The 16,962-nt window shown below is 49.1% G+C and overlaps 1 protein-coding gene across 1 annotated transcript; it reads right to left on the reverse strand.

Moving 5' to 3' along the window:
• Window positions 1-4,538: 4,538 nt before the first annotated feature.
• ELP6 (elongator acetyltransferase complex subunit 6) lies at window positions 4,539-16,669 on the reverse strand. Its single transcript, XM_032318178.1, has 7 exons — window positions 16,479-16,669; window positions 14,885-14,963; window positions 13,417-13,487; window positions 10,623-10,741; window positions 8,819-9,020; window positions 6,698-6,844; window positions 4,539-5,576 (listed from the first exon to the last, which is right to left on the reverse strand). The coding sequence occupies exons 1-7, from the start codon at window positions 16,530-16,532 to the stop codon at window positions 5,448-5,450; spliced, it is 801 nt and encodes a 266-aa protein (XP_032174069.1). The 5' UTR covers window positions 16,533-16,669; the 3' UTR covers window positions 4,539-5,447.
• Between the last annotated feature and the right edge of the window lie 293 nt (window positions 16,670-16,962).

Below are 16,962 nucleotides of genomic sequence, written 5' to 3' on the forward strand. Positions count from 1 at the left end.
CTAATGAGAATTACCATTACTTGTATGGTGGTGAGCACTGCATAATGTATGTAACTTTCGAACCATTTTGTTGTACACCTGAAACTAATAATGTAAATTAACTATACTTCTATTAAAAAATTTGCCCTTTTTAAAGTTAAAATAAGCAAGATTGGCATTATTTGCAGATGTTAATATCTGAAAAAAGGAAAACATGAAAATATATCTAAAAATTCAGGAATCTCAATTAGAGATCAGTTTAGAAAAACTAAAATAAGTTATACCTTTTAAAAAGTCAACTACAGGGGCGCCTGGGTGGCTCAGTTCGTTAAGCCTCTGCCTTTGGCTCAGGTCATGATCTCAGGGTCCTGGGATTGAGCCCCACATCTGGCTCTTTGCTCAGCAAGGAGCCTGCCTTCCCCTCCCCCTCTGCCTGCCTCTCTGCCTCCTTGTGATTTCTCTCTCTGTCAAATAAATAAATAAAATCTGAAAAAAAAAAAAGTCAACTACATCCCTATGTCAAAGACACCATAGAAAAATCCACAAAATTGGGGGCACTTGGGTGGCTCAGTTGGTTAGGCATCCAGCCCTTCTCAGGTCTTGATCTCAGAATCATGGGTTCAGGCCCTGTGTTGGGTGCCATGCCTGGTGTGGAGCCTACTTAAAACAAAACAAAAAACCTAAAAAACTCTATAAAACCAGATCATTTCTTCTCCAATAATAAAAAGCACTTAATAAGAGAGTATTAATTTCTTCACTAATTTTTTAAATAAAATGATACAACTACAATTTTTAAAATGAGAACAAAATATCCTTGAAGGATACTTTACGGAGTTTAGTACCAAGTTGGTGAAATTCATCTGGATAAATAAGTGGGACTGGTACCCTTTTAATAAAGGCTCCTGAGAGCAGACATATACTAACCTTTCAATACCTAGTAAAAACAAATTTCAGAAAAGCTCAATTTTAAGAACTTTACATATAAATAAACCCAAACTACATAACAAGAAAGGATTACTACTTTTCAGTAAATCCTGTTGGGCTATTTAGTTAGCATGGAGGCAAATTATAATACTGTAGCAAATTCTTTTTTTTTTTTAAGGATTTTGTTTATTTATTTGATGGACAGAGATCACAAGTTAGCAGAGATGCAGGCAGAGAGAGAGGGGGAAGCAGGCTCCCTGTTGAGCAGAGAGCCTGATGCCAGGCTCCATCTCAGAACCCTGGGATCACGACCAGAGCTGAATGCAGAGGCTTTAACCCACTGAGCCACCCAGGCGCCCCAATACTGTAGCAAATTCCAAATCAGTTAACTTGAAGGATATTTTAAAAATTATTTTAAGCTAGAAACAACAAAAACAACAACAAAGCACAGCACCTTCATCCCACTCAGGAAGGAAAATACCTCTCCCAAATCCTGAAGAACTAAGGTACCATCAGAGACAAAACGGGAGTAATTCCAAGGTCTTGTTCAAAAAGTATTGCCTCCAGGGGCACCTGGGTGGCTTAGTGGGTTGAGCCACTGCCTTCGGCTCAGGTCATGATCTCAGGGTCCTGGGATCGAGTCCCGCATCGGGCTCTCTGCTCAGCAGGGAGCCTGCTTCCCTCTCTCTCTCTCTGGCTGCCTCTCCATCTACTTGTGATTTCTCTCTGTCAAATTAATAAATAAAATCTTAAAAAAAAAAAAAGTATTGCCTCCATAACTTCTTCCCCAATTCTCTGCTCCCTCAACAAAAGCAAAAAAGTGACGGGGAAATAATTGCTCTTTCCTGTGACGATCAGCCTGTCACCGTCCATTACTTGAGTTGTTTTGATGGCCCTCAACATCAGTCTCCTCTGGGTCACATTACTTAGACGCCTGTTTCCTAGCTCCCATCAGAGCACAGCAGGTGCCTTTAGGATTGTCTTTATCTTAATGGTCTCTTAAATAAAACCGGTAGTCCGAAAATATTTCTTGAACTAATGCATATTGGAATAGAAAACAAATCTTTCTGAAGATAAAATGTTTTTAAAAGTAGAAAAATACAGGGCGCCTGGGTGGCTCAGTGGTTAAGCCGCTGCCTTCGGCTCAAGTCATGATCTCAGGGTCCTGGGATCGAGTCCCGCATCAGGCTCTCCGCTCAGCAGGGAGCCTGCTTCCCTCTCTCTCTCTCTGCCTGCCTCTCTGTCTACTGTGATCTCTCTCTGTCAAATAAATAAATAAAATCTTTAAAAAAAATAAAATAAAATAAAAAAATAAAAGTAGAAAAATACATACATGAACAAATGGTAAAATCCTTTCCAAAATATTACAAAGAATGGATAAAACAAGGTTGACCTCAGATTCTAACTGATAAGTGATTAAAGGTGAGGAATACATTCTCCACACATGGGAAAATAGAGAGAGAAAATCAGCCTAGTTAAAGAAGTGTCCATTTTCACACAACTCTACACAACTGTTGAACTCGTAAAAGATAAGTTAAATCCAATGTTGGTGGAGGAAAACTTACAGATCACTGTTAACCAGCTCCATCATTCTGAAGGACAATATGATACCACGGGAGGGCCGGTCCACGTTTTGTTCTGCCTTTTTAATTATGTCGGCTCCACGCCCACTATGAGGCTTGAACTCAGGACTGGAAGCCAAGAGTCACATGTTCTACCAACTGAGCCATCCAGGTGCCCCAATCCATGCTTTAATTCAAAAACTCCACTTCAGGGAGAAGACTAAAATTTCATCATCCCTCACTTTCATAGGTCCCTTCCCCCTGCTTTTTTAAAGTTTATTTTCTTTTTAGTCATCTCTATACCCAGTGTGGGGCTTGAACTCACAACCCGGAGATCAAGAGTCACATGCTCTTTCAACAGAGCCAGTCAGGTGCCCCTTCCCTGTTTTATTTATAGCACTTAGCACAGTCTAACTCTACATAGATTACTTCTCAATTTCTTGCAGGCAGAGACCTGCTCTGTATGGTCATACCCTCAGTGCCTACAGCAGCCTGCCACATAGAAGGTGCTTAATATTTGTTGAATGACTGTATGAATGTTCTCAGGAAACAAGTATTTATCACACCTTCAAAAAGGTATAGTATATAAAATTCCTAGGGCACCTGGCTGGCTCAGTTGGAGCATGCGACTCTCAATTTCAGGGTTTTCAGTTCGAGCCCCATGTTGGGGACAGAGATTGCTTAAAAACAAAATCTTTATAATTTTTTTTCTTTATAATTTTTTAAAAAAGATTTTATTTATTTGACAGAGAGATCACAGTAGGTGAGAGAGAGAGAGAGAGGGAGAGGGAAGAGGAAGCAGGATCCCCGCCAAGCAGAGAGCCCAATGTGGGACTCGATCCCAGGACCCCAAGATCACGACCTGAGCCGAAGGCAGAGGCTTAACCCACTGAGCCACCCAGGCGCCCAATATAATTTTTTTTTTTAAGATTTTATTTATTTGGGGCACCTGGGTGGCTCAGTGGGTTAAGCCGCTGCCTTCGGCTCGGGTCATGCTCTCAGGGTCCTGGGATCGAGTCCCGCGTCGGGCTCTCTGCTCAGCAGGGAGCCTGCTTCCCTCTCTCTCTCTGCCTGCCTCTCCATCTACTTGTGATTTCTCTCTGTCAAATAAATAAATAAAATCTTAAAAAAAAAAAAGATTTTATTTATTTGAAGAGGGCAGAGATAAAGTATGAACAGTGGGGAAGGGCAGAAGGAAAGGGAGAAGCAGACTTGCCACTGAGCAGGGAGCCTGATGTGGGGTTTGATCCCAGGACCCTAGCATCATGACCCGAGTTGAAGGGAGATGCTTAACCAATTGAGCACCCAGATGCCCCCAAAATAACATCTTTAATGAGATTAAAAATAGTAAAATAGTATTTGTAACACAATTTATAATTACAAATCCCAGAACCTATCCTCAGAGAATAGCTGAGCAAATTAGGATAATGACACCATAAAATGCTCAATAACCATTAAATGTTAAAATATAGTGAACTCAGGGACACCTGAGTGGCTCTGTCAGTTGAGCATCTACCTTTGGCTCAGGTCATGATCCCGGGGTCCTAGGACAGAGGCCCGAGTCGGGCTCCCTGCTAAGTGGGGAGCCTGCTTCTCCCTCTCCCTCGACCCCTCCCCTCAGCTTGTGCTCCCCCCCTCAAATGAATAAAATCTTATATAAAAAATTTAATTAATTTACAAATTAATTAAGTGAAGTTAATTAAGTGAATTAAGTAAATTTGTGAATTTAAATTATAAATTAAGTGAAAAAACAGAATAACAACATTCATATAAAAAAAGATTCAGGGTGCCATGCCCATTCAGAACTGTAGCTCAGATGAAGCTGGTATTAATACTGAAGAGTATTCATAAAAGAATCATTAGATTGTTCAATAACCATAATTTTCAAATATTCTATCAGGTCTGTGACATTTTGGGAAGAAAAGTAGCTACTATTACTGGTTATTAGTAGGATAACCAACACAACGGTATGACTTGAGGGGAGGAGTAATGAATTGTTCCCTTTTACAAAAACTAAAAAATGTGAGAAGTGGAATTTTAAAAACGGATATAAATTTCCTCAGTCCCTGCAGAGCAGTGTTCTTGTTTCATTTTATTTTTAAAATCAAATTCATTGCGGTATAATCTGCATACAATAAAAATGTACACACTTTAAGGGACTGCCCCTGGGGTCTACCCTGCGCCCATCTTGACTGACGGGCATCTATGGGACACTGGGGCTAGAGCTCACCTCTTTGGTCTTCGCAGGTGAGGGAGGCAGCAACCTGCCAAGGCCCCATCCCTCCTGGCAGCAAGAACACTCCTTACCCCTCTCACCAAGCCAGGAAGCATCACGTGCCAGGGACCCCACAACCAGGAGGGAGTGAAGCCGTGAACCGAGTGGCGCCCCTGGTTTCTGGGAGGCTCGGTCAGCAAGTGCAGACTTCAGTCAGGCTTTGGTGCCTACAGCTGCTCTCCAGCCTTGAGTGCACTGCCAAGCCTCTTTAAACTGGTTTTCTTACCGGACTGAAGGGCAAATACCTCTGCAGGATGCAAGTAAAAATGAAATGTGACAGCCCATCACAAGGAAGCCAAGATATGGGGCTCTCCTCATGCCAGCCACGATTACCCACGGCGTCCCTCGGGTGCCTGCCACCCGGGACCATCTCCTAGCTGGTACATTCATACCCACGCTGGGTGGTCGAGGCGAAAGCATATTTAAGAGTATTTAAGGAGAGGCTCCCAGCACCATTTTCACCCAGGTTCGACATGTGGCGTTTCTCTCTGCAGAGGCTGGGTTACCACTCCCTCTGCGTTTTCTGCCCAGGCCCCTGGGGAACGAGGGCGTCCATCACGGCCCCATTCCGCTGCCCTGCACCGCAGCGGGGCTGCCGGTCCAGGCTGAAATGCCACTTCAAAGGTGTACAGGTCCATTCTGACCCATCGCTCTATCTTTCACATCCGAAAATGGTCCAGGGTCACTCCATGTGCTCCTCAATCAGGTCACAGAACAGCAGGAGACATTCCTTTGGCAAAAAAGGACACACTTTTGTCCTGTATCTTGTACTGGTAAGTGAGGCTCCGGTCCCGCTGGGCCGCAGGCTGTGATGGTGTCCGCCAGAGGATCCTCAGCTACAGGGACAAGGAGAAGAATGAAAGAGAAGCAGAGCTCCCACGTCCCTGCCTCCTCCACCCCCGGCGACCGAGGCCTGCAGGGGGTCCCAGTCACATGCCACGCAGCCATGCGACCCACTTCGGAAACAAAGCTTATTACCAGCTAACTAAAACTAACCCTTCGGTCTAGGAGTGATATCTGCTCGTTACAGAAAATGTGTAAGAGAAGGAAAAAGAAAAACAGCCCTCCAGGGAAAAACCACTTAAGTGTTTTTATTTTCTCTTTTGGTCTTTTTTTCTATGTGTGGTTTTGTTGGCTACCCTGATTCTGAAAATCAGCTCATGAGAGTCAGTACATTCAATCAGGCTCAGGAAGGCTAGACGTTTATTCTGATGATGTCTCAATGCTAGGCATGTGAGAACGCTCTGGGGGCCTGGCCTCAGAGAACCTCCTCTGAACCCTTTGCTCACACGGTGCACATAGGTGCCACCAACACAGCATCCCTGGGCTTGCCCTTTTCTTTTCTTTTCTAACTCTGGGCCAAAACTCTCACCCATGCTTAATGCGTCGAGAGTGGTCAATGTCAAGGTAACCTGGAAGCCGTGGCAGGGGCTTTGGGGGATATTCCGAGACAGAAGTTCTAGAAGGCAGAGAACCCCTTGGGTGGGGGTAGAACCCCTTGGGTGGGGTCCTTCCCAAGACAGGACTCTAAGCTTCTGCCCGAGTTCTCAAACATTCTGGTCAGAGGCAGCAGCGGGGTGGCAGCACCCCCAGCCACGGGGATGGTCCTCCCAGGTCTGTAGCTTAAAAGGAGCAGCACTGCCGAGTATACCAAGCCTGCTGTGGCCCTGCAGAGGCCTTCCGCTGCCGGACAGCAGAATTCTGCTCCAGATGGCGGTCTCCTTTTTAGAAGTCCCACTTCGGGCACAAATGGGACCACTGTGGAAAATGTGCACCGCTGTGTGAGGCTAGCCCCATCTGGAACAGACTCTGTCTTGCATTCACACGACTCCTGAGGTTTCCCTTGTACCCGAAGGAACGCCCCAACCCAACAACCCCTAGGGCCCGACACCATCCCACATAAGGCCTCGGCTCCGGCACAGAAGCAGTAACTTGTGCCCCATGAGCCCCTGCGCACCTGCCCATGCACATCCCTGCAGAAGCCCGTAGCCAGGCCCTCGGCCCGCAGGATCAGGTGGCTCTGGTGACTAAGGCCATTCAAGAGGATGTCATTCTCCTCGTCCTCAGCGTCTCCACTGTCATGTACCAGGGCCACGATGTTTCCCTGCAATAGAGAGTCAAGTTGAGAAGCTGCTCCTCTAGTCAGGGCCATCGCGGGGCCCCGGGCTTTCAGGGCCTCCAATCCCCTACACGTCTTCACCCTGATCAGCCTCCACGCTACTGCTGGGGCTAGGAAGGAGGCCTGCTTACGCTCCAAGACCCTAATTCCAGCCTCGCCAGCACATCCAACCAGCTCAATCCCTCTTAAACTAAGCTCAGCTTGGCCTGTGGTCCTCCATGTTAGCAGAAAGTGCCGCCTTTCTGCCAGGCTCCCGTTCTTCCGGTCCGCGGCTCCTGAGTGCTCAGCACGGGCCAGACCGCAGCGGAGATCAGAGGGCAGTGGTGTGGGCCTGGAGATGACACAGGACACAGGCCAGGAGAAAAGGCAGCATGGGGGCCTGAGGGAGCCCAGGAAGAGGCACCCTATCTGGCCCAGCAGAGAGGGTCAGGAGATGGCGGCACGTGAGCAGAGGCAGAAGGGCAGGCAGGAGCTGGCCAACCAGAACCACAGGGGGAGATCGACCCGCTGAAGGGGCTACGCTGTAAGTCCTTTCAGAGGCACACTCTCCAGTCGTTAAAAAGAAGAAAGCAGGGGTGCCTAGGTGGCTCAGTGGGTTAAAGCCTCTGCCTTCGGCTCAGGTCATGATCCCAGGGTCTTAGGATCGAGCCCCGCATTGGGCTCTCTGCTCAGCAGGGAGCCTGCTTCCTCCTCTCTCTGCCTGCCTCTCTGCCTACTTGTGATCTCTGTCTGTCAAATAAATAAATAAAATCTTAAAAAAAAAAAAAAAAAAAGAAGAAAGCAGACTCAAGTGTTCCGTTCTTAGGCAACAGACACCAAAATACAGGTGTGTTATGAAATGGCATGGCAGGTGACCAGCGACGGGAAGAAAAACACACGACAACAGGAAACACACACACTACATAAAACATGTTCACAATTGCACAGACTCTCGGGATCCACGTGGGGGAAGAGACCGCTACTTTGTACTACTCTTTGTGCTACTTACTTTTTTCTTTCTTAAACTATTCTCAAGTTTTACTTTTTGAATTGAAAGAGGTACTTTTCCAAACCGAGGGTAGCAGCAGGCCACAGAGCAAGCTAAGCTGCAGGCAGTATGCCTGCCGCCATGTGGCTGATCGCTCCCTCCACGCCCCTTCCGGTCCCTCCTCCTCCCGTTCTCTCTGTTGCCGGGCTCAGGGCGCCTGTGACTGCGGCCCTGTGGTCCCTGGAGTTCCCCCGAGCCTGGCTGCCAGGCAGGCCCTTGCACAGGAGGGTTCAACATGCCCTGCTGAGAACATACAGCCCTGGCTGACTCCACTAGCTCACCTCACCCTCTGCCCAGCACCGCGGCCTGACCGCACGGCGCTGAGGGCCACAGGCACCTGCCAGGGGCACCATCACATGCTGAAGAACGGCCGCCGGGAGCCAGATGCTGTGTGGGTGTGTTGCAAACTTCGTGTCACTAAACTCCTGCCTTTGGGTTCCCGTGAGGCAGGCACCGAAGCCATTCCTATATCATATAGATGGGTCTACTCCCATTGCTCTGTGTTGGCAAAATCCCCATTTTTGCCTCATCATTTGACAGTTAACAGTTATGTCCTATACTTGCATCACATCTCACAATTCTTTTACAGCAGTTTATACCTTAACTGATCTTCAAAGTCCATGCAGAGTGACAATGACTTCTCCCAGGACATGAAGCAACGTGTGCCGGAGCTAGGACTGCTGTAGTACCACACACGACCGGCTACCGTCAAGACAGTACCGGTCAACCTTTTCATTTGGAGGCCCTTATTTTTTAACAGTGGCAAGTAGGGGAGTGGAGGATGGTAGACCAAAAGATTTCTGGGCCTACCAGCATAAAGCCAAACCCCAAGGTGAATCCACAAGAAAGAGCACCGCAAGCAAGGGAGGTGTGGACCCACCTGGGCCCATGGAGGTCAGAGGCGGGAGCACAAAGAGCAGGCCGATCAATACCTTTTGTTCCCAGCACACAGCAACTCTGCAGTAGTGCATGAAGTCCAACACAGCCACTGCCCCCAGGCCCAGGCTCAGCAGCACACTGAGGTCGTCCACCAGCAGGACCGGGTACCTCCAGGCGGCCTGTCCGTCCTCCATGGGCTTCAGAGCCTCTCGGACAAACTCATACAGGGGCTGCAGGTTCCCCACATCGGCCTCCCTGGAACATCAAGCACAACTCATTAGCGAGTTCTCTCTCTACGAATGTTTATCTGGGACCGAGAAGCCTCACAGGAACAGGCAGAGGGGAGGCAAAGAACTGGATCACAGGCCTCGGCCAAAGGGGTTCCTGATCTGGCTGGAAAGAAAAGGTATGCGTGCACACACGAGCGGGCTGTACTTCAAACACTCTTTGAGGCCTAGGAGGTACAAAGCACTGGGGGACACAAAATAAACAGCCTCCCTAACGAGACACCATGCCACCCCTCCACCTAAGAGCTAAAGCATCGGAAGATTAACCTGGATTAGGCAGGCAGGAGAAGCCTTCCCGGGAGGCCGTCATGGGGACAAAAAACTAAACAGCAATTCAGGTGACCTAGCGGTGAGGGACCAAGGTCTAAGGGCTGTTTGTGTACCAAACAGATTCCGCCTGTTTCTGAACAAGCCTCCCCAGTGTCTACCCGGGGCGGACACCTCCCAGCAACAGAGGCTCAAAAAAGCACCAGAGCACAGGGCCTAGGCACCAGCCCACACCCCAGGTCTGAGCTCCACGAACAGCAAGGACAGCAACTTCCCACAGCCTGGGGGGTGAAGTGTAACCAGGCCCATCATTCAGAAGAAGACACCCAGGTTCGGAGATGGTAAAGGCTATGGGCAAGATCACACGCACAGGGTCGGGGCACGGGGCCTTCTGACTCTACACCGCCTTCCAGCCACTGCACGAGGCCCGGTCTTGTGCGAGGCGGGGAGAGCTCAAGCAGGGCCTCCCTTGTGGGGCAAAGGAGAGCAGCCACGTGGGGGGTCTGCACAGAGCTGTGTTTATGTCTGACACTCACAAAGGACAAGAAACAGGAAAACCAGTCTCAGAATAGCAAACCCAGGGTCAACAGATCTTTTCTTAAAGGGCAACAGTAAAATTTGAGGCTTGTGGGTCCTATGGTGTCTGCCTCAGCAACTCAACCCTGCCGCTGGAGCGCAAAACAGCCAGGACAATATGCAAACGAGGGAATGCAGCTATTCTAATAAAACTTTATCTACAGGGGCACCTGGGTGGCTCAGTGGGTTAAGCCTCTGCCTTCGGCTTAGGTCATGATCTCAGGGTCTTGGGATCGAGCCCCGCATCAGGCTCTCTACTCAGCGGGGAGCCTGCTTCCCCACCGCCTGCCAGCCTCTCTGCCTACTTGTGATCTCTCTCTCAAATAAATAAAAATATAAAATTAAAAAAAAAAACACCTTTATCTACAAAAACAGGTAGCTGACCCACAGGCCGTACTTTGCTGAGCCCTGTATATCGAGCCAAAAACAGAACAAAGGTGTGTGCTAAGGCTCTGAGCCAGGGTTGGAAAAAACATACTGTTCTGCCATACTCCCAGCAAATAACGCTTTCTATAACTTTTGGGTCAGCCATACGCCCTCTGGCCCATGAGGTCCATGAGCCAAGGGCTCTCTGATGAAGCCACAACATCAGGGAAGCGTCTGCCTTCTGGAGGCAGCTCCGTCCCCTCACATGCCACATGCCAGGGACAAGGAATCACAGAGCAAGCCTGATCTGGGTCCCCCCCACCCACTGGGTACTTCTGGGCAGGGGTGGGGGCTAACTGACCTGAGGAACTGCAGGGGGTGTGGCTCTGCCTGAGCCCGGAAGAAGACATCCACCGAAGACTTAAGTCCCTCGAGGAACACAAGCTGCCCACATTCCCGGGCCGCAGTCAGGCTGACACCCTAAACAACACGGGAGAGTGAATCACGGTGCCTTGCAGGCGAACCCACCCCAGCGGCCAGACTCCAGCTCACAAGAGGGCACAGGACACATTCTAAGCCCTGTAAACGTGCAGCTGTCCACCTTTGGTTGGGGCCCGTGCCTTCTTTCCACTGGGTGTCCCCAACCCACCAGCCCCACTGTGCCTTTATATTTAATGGTCACTTCGCAAAGAACTGACGTTTTGCTTACACGTCTGTTTTCATCATGGCTCAATACTTGGCTTTAATTTGCAACAGTATCATGAAGTCTATCATAAACTCTTCAAATGTACGTATTTGCCAAGTTAAGCACATTTAGAAACGATAATAATGACAGTAAAATGGTGGGAGTGGGCACCTGGGTGGCTTAAAGCCACTGCCTTCGGCTCAGGTCATGATCTCAGGGTCCTGGGATCGAGCCCCACATCGGGCTCTCTGCTCAGCAGAGAGCCTGCTTCCCTCTCTCTCTTTCTCTGCCTGCCTCTCTGCCTACTTGTGATCTCTGTCTGTCAAATAAATAAATAAAATCTTTAAAAAAAAAAATGGTGGGAGAATGACCAAGGTCTGAAAAGTGCTGGCTGCAGAAGAAAGGGCCAGATGCTGGCTCTGGACCTCACAAACCCTGTCAGGTGCGCCTCAGCGGCACAGGACCTCAGCGGGGCTCTGAGGTTCTCAGTAACACAGCTCTCAGACCGACTGCCAGGCTGCTGGCCACAGAGGACGATCTCATCAGCAGCAGGCTCTCCTTCTCCTTCCTCTTCTCAGAGGCGGCACTCCCACGAGAGCTAGGGCGACACGAACTCCTGACGCACTAGTTCGGAGGTGGACAACGGAGGTGGCAACATAGGCTTTGCGGGCCACGATCTGTGCTATTACTCCTCAGCTCTGTAGAGTGAGGGAAGCCACACACGATACATAAACAGATGGGTCAACCCCTGCTCTAGATCAGCCCTTTTCTTTTTTTTAAGTTTGTTTATTTTAAAAAATAATCTCTATACCTGATATGGGGCTCTTGATCCCTCAAGGATCAAGAGGTCATGGAATGAGCCAGCCAGGGGCCCCTAGACCAGAACTTCTCAATAGGGCTCTTCATGACCTAGCTGACTAAGAAGCTCTTAAGTCACCCAATTATAAGGCAGATCCCGGAGCGCCACTCCAGACTTCCAGAACCAGAAGATCTGCAGGCAGCGCCCAACGATCTGAATTTCGACAAACTCCCAAAGATGGATATAATCTAGATAGGCAGCCCGCTGCTCTATCTGTGCAGAAACAGGTCACCTGGAACTCTCTAGAGACTCCTCATGCCCCTAGGCCAAGTCTCAAGTGTTCATTCACACCCTGGTGCCCTCCACTAAGCAGTGCCATCAGCCCCACAGTGACCCTGGCAGACAGAAAGACTCCTGCTCGTCACCTCTGCTCTCGCTCATTACCGTTCCGCTAACGGCAGTTCAGCAACACACCCAGAGCACGGAGGCTCACGCTCCAGCCCTCCATGTGCCCAGTGCTGTGTGTGCCAGTCCTGCTGTGTCGACGACAACTCAAAGGTACCAATCTGGACACTAGCGAACGTTGATTTCTCATCCAGAAACACAGATGCTAGGGTTACAGAGACATGCTTCACAGACGTGGAATGTAACATGTTCTTTTTTTTTTTTTTTTTTAAAGATTTTATTTATTTATTTGACAGACAGAGATTACAAGTAGGCAGAGAGGCAGGCAGAGAGAGAGGAGAAAGCAGGCTCTCTGCTGAGCAAAGAGCCCGATGTGGGGCTTGATCCCAGGACCCTGGGATCATGACCTGAGCCGAAGGCAGAGGCTTTAACCCACTGAGCCACCCAGGTGCCCCTGTAACATGTTCTTAACATGACTGCTCTCTCTGAGCTCATGCTCTGACCTCTAACACAGGAACAACTTCTTTCTCTGCAGAGGATGGGAAAGAGTCTACCCTCCTCTTATGCTCTCATTTGTTTCTCCCCAACACAGTGACATCAGGCGGTGACATGGCCCAGTAGGAAAACTGACATTTCAATACATTGCTGCTAATGAGTGGCCTGCTTCTTTCCCTCTCTGAGGCGGGCCTACTAAAAACAAAACAAGACCAAAAACAAAAACAAAAATGGAAAACAGTAAGCCCCCACAGTCACAGGTCAGGGGTGATGGCCTAGGTTAGGCCAGAAAGTTCACCAGCCTCTTGGCCATCTTATTCTTTCCTGCCTGCATCGATTAAGATGAGGGACAGGCCAAGATAAGATAAGGAGCTGGTGACAAAAGCACCTCTTCCCGCAACCGGGGAGATGTAAGCTCTAAACTGAGAGAAAGACAGGAGGCACTCAGTTTGGGGGTAGAACAAGCTGTGATCTTCAACTCAGCAAAACTAAGATTAAAGCCCACACTAGAAGGAGAGAATCGTAACTGGTCCAGAGTCAGTAGAGTTGCACTGGATTAACAACAGATGTGGTTCTATAAACTAAATTAATAAAACAGGAAGAGATGTTGCCTTAGCCCTTCAGATAAGGGGTTCAGCACCCTGTGATTTCCTTAGTCACTCTCTTGCTAAGTTCTCTAGAACCCAGAGAGGGGAGACCAGCCTTGGCCCCACTCACACCGGCATGACCCACATACTCAGGGACTGCACCTCGGAGGTCTACAATATTTACCAACTTCCTTCCCACGATATTGTAGTGACTGAAGGACTGGACGAGTGCCACAAAGCAGACTTTACAATTAGCTAGAAAACAAAGCAAACAGATTTTTAGTGAAGTCTTCACTTACAATCACTCTCATCTAGTTCATACTTCTGGAAACAAAAGCACTGGGGCAGGTCTAGACAGACTCAAGGGGCCTTGCAATATGACATACCCAATTTCATTCTAAGACGCACATTTTCTCATATATGTCTTATTTCATCGAACCTGAGATGTAATTCTGTTACGTGTACTACTAGGTATACCTTACTTTGTTCTATTTTAAACCAATTGTGGTTTGTTTGTTTGTTTTTTAAGATTTTTATTTATTTGATAGAGAGAATGATCATAAGTAGGCAGAGAGGCAGGCAGAGAAAGAGGGGGAAGCAGGCTCCCCACTGAGCAGAGAGCACAATGTGGGGCACGATCCTAGGACTCTGAGATCATGACCTGAGCCAAAGGCAGAGGCTTAACCCACTGAGCCATCCAGATGCCTCATCCAACTGTGCTTTTTAAAAAACACTATTTGAAGATGCGTGGGTGGCTTAGTCAGTTAGGGGTCTGCCTTTGGCTCAGGTTTTGATCCCAGGTTCCTGGGGTAGAATCCTACATCAGGTTCCTTGCTCAGCAGGGAGCCCGCTTCTCCCTCTGCCTGCCACTCCCCCTGCTTGTGCTTGTGCTCTCCAATCTCTCCCTGAAAAATAAATAAAATCTTTTAAAAACAAACAAACAAATAAATAAATAATGTTTTCTGTTTATTGTTGGCATACAGAAATACAACTAATTTTTTTAAAAAAACTGGTCTTATATCCAAGAAGTTATTAGGCCCTAGCTACCTTATGGAACACAATTAGTTCTAATAATTTAACCGTAGATTCTCTTGCTCTTTCAGTGTGGACAATAACATCATCTGGAAAAGAAAACAATTTTCAAAGCTGTGAATTATTACAACTAAGAGTGCCAAATGTCTACCCTCTATCTTGGCCTGGCTCAGCAGGGGCTCAAGAAGCAATCAGTTGATAAATGAGTCTCTTTTTCATCGTCTGTTTTCTTCTTCTAATCTGCTTCTATAAATTGCACTGGCCCTACAGTTTCCCTCCCTACGTTCTTTAGGAAGCATCTCCTGCCCGGGCAACTTGTCAATGGATCCAGGTCCTAAGGACCTCAAGTACACAAGGATCAAGGAGCAACTAAATCAGGAGGCCACAAGAGTCTCCGTGAGACTGCACACACGCTTGGTGGAGAAGAGAAGATATGACATGGATACAGAGAGTATGTACCACCGTTTGGGAGGATGGGCAGGGAGCAAGGCGGTCAAGTAACCTATGACCTAATAAACAGCCATCTGGCTACCCAAACACCAAAGCCCTTGTTGGTTAACGCTATTCCCATTGTGTTTTGTCTTAGGTTTCTTTTTCTACAACATCAATGAATCCTGTACCTTTGAGGTAGAAGGAGAGAAAGTGGTGCACAAGGAAGCTGCCGTCTGTCTTGGCATCACAGAGTAGAGTCAGTTTCCCCTAAAAGTTAAGAGGAACACAAAAAGGTGAATTAGACTCCCTGGAAAGAGGTCAGTATCTTATACACACAGAGACACACACATGGATTACCAAAAAAAAAAAAAAGGAAATAAGTCAAAACAAGGGAAAGAAACAATACTTGAAGTGATTGTTTAAAGTGATTGATTAAATCACTTGTTATAGGTAAGCATATCTCGGCTTCTACTTCTCCAAGGCAAGCAGAATGAAGTGCCTCATCTTCCTCATTCACCGTGGTACCTCAGGGACCAGTCCTGGGGAGAACAAGACCCTGAACAAAAGAAGCTTTTACTGTCAGAATCGAATAAAAATCACAGCCTGCCAAGATGGGAATGGGCGTTCATAAAACTAATCTGATCCAACTTAATTCCTATTTCTAATTCTGATACCAATTCTGTCCAATAGGGTGGGGGCAGAGGGGAGAAGTAATAGTTGGCAGACCTCCAGTAACAAGGTTCTCATCCCAGTGGCCCTAGATGAGAGCTCTGGTCATGGAAAGTCCTGGAAAGACTATATCTAAAGATGGACTCCACAGGGGCTGGCTGCCTTGCTCCAGCCGCCTCTAGTTCCCCGTCCAAGGGAAGGTTGGGATCAAATGGTATCTGATAGGACACTTTCATGTTGTGAGTTTTCTTTCACTTATAAAATTTGAAAAATTGCACGATCAGACCTTGAGGGTTACCTCTAGTGCTGTCATTTCCTGGTGCCCACTCTGACCCCCCATTCCTCCACTCCGGCCCTGGGCTGAGCACTCTGGAGGTGCCCGAGGTAACTAGGAAGGTCGCCAGTGCCATCTGCAGGTTTGGGCAACTGACACCACAGGTTCCTAAAAAGGTCCGACTGGTACACATGGTGTCTTGGCTGCCTGGTGGAGCTTTCCATTTTCTTGGGAGGACAGAGTTTGTAAAATAAATCAGGTTGGTTTCCTGGAAGATGTAAGCCCCGGGCTAAAATGTGAAAAATTTCGGGATGCCCCGGAGTGCGGAGAAAACAAAGTGGCGGAGCTGTCGTGCCCCAGGCCGACTTGACAGAAGCCGACGCTGGCTGAGAGCAACTTGGAAGACCGTGAGTAGGAAGAGGAGCAGCGTTCACTGCGACCTGCACAATGCCGCAGGGCCAGAGAGAGAAACTCCGGGCGAATGAGAAGCTAGTCTCCTGGCAAACGGGGAGAATCAAACTCCCGACTCTCAAGACAACCTCCTCCTCTGGGCGCCGGGAGCCAGTGAGCACGCCCAGGGCTCCCGGGTACAGGTTTGGGAACGTAAACCAATGCAGAGGCGGCCAAGCTTCCAAGGCACTTTGAGAGACACCCACCCTCCGTAAGCGCCCGCGCCGAGCCCAGGTTCCCCGTCGGCCCTCCCCGGACTACAACTCCCAGGCGCCTCGGTGCCCCGCGGACGTCGCGTCTTTCCCAAGAGTCCACATGCGCTTCATCCGGGGATGCGGTCTTCCGCCACGCTCCGGGGCCCGCCCCCTTCCCGCCGCGCGGCGTCTTACCTGCTCCGCCCTGTCAGGGGTGGTGTTGAGAAGGTTATTGAGTTCTGGGAACATCCCGAGCTCTGGGCACGACTGTCCCAGACCGGGAGTCGGGGCTGCGGCGGGGACGACAGAGACCAGGGAGCTGCACACCACTCGAGCCCGCGCGGAGGAAGCGCGCACGCGCAACACCGCTTCCTGGCGCCGCCGCAGCCAATCAGGCGGGCGCCTGGACCTGGGCGCTGCGGGCGCACGCGCGAGGGTGCCCTTCCGGCTGGGGTAGGGGCCGGGGCGCAGATCCTGCGGTGACTTCTTGAGGGTGGGCCTGCTGGTCGGTGGTCTCCGAGTGCCCGCGAGACGAGTCATTTCCGCCTTCCCTTGGCCTCGCTCTCTCCCCAGCCCCGGGCCTCGGGACAGTGCAGTCAGCCCCTCCACCCGTACCTCTCGAGCTCCTGCTGTGTGTTCTCCCAAGTCTCTAAGTTCGGGCTACTTAGGGAGCGATTTG

Source organism: Mustela erminea, chromosome 1 (genome assembly GCF_009829155.1).
Source record: "Mustela erminea isolate mMusErm1 chromosome 1, mMusErm1.Pri, whole genome shotgun sequence".
In the NCBI taxonomy this organism is placed as follows: Eukaryota; Metazoa; Chordata; class Mammalia; order Carnivora; family Mustelidae; genus Mustela; species Mustela erminea.

Coding starts and splice junctions, on each gene's coding strand:
- ELP6 (XM_032318178.1), bottom strand. CDS start 16,532: ATGTTCCCAGAACTCAATAACCTTCTCAACACCACCCCTGACAGGGCG. Junction 10,742..13,416: donor ATATCGTGGGAAGGAAGTTG/GTAAATATTGTA, acceptor CGTGTTGTTTAG/GGTGTCAGCCTGACTGCGGC. Junction 5,577..6,697: donor GCAGGGATGTGCATGGGCAG/GTGCGCAGGGGC, acceptor TTGTCCCTGTAG/CTGAGGATCCTCTGGCGGAC.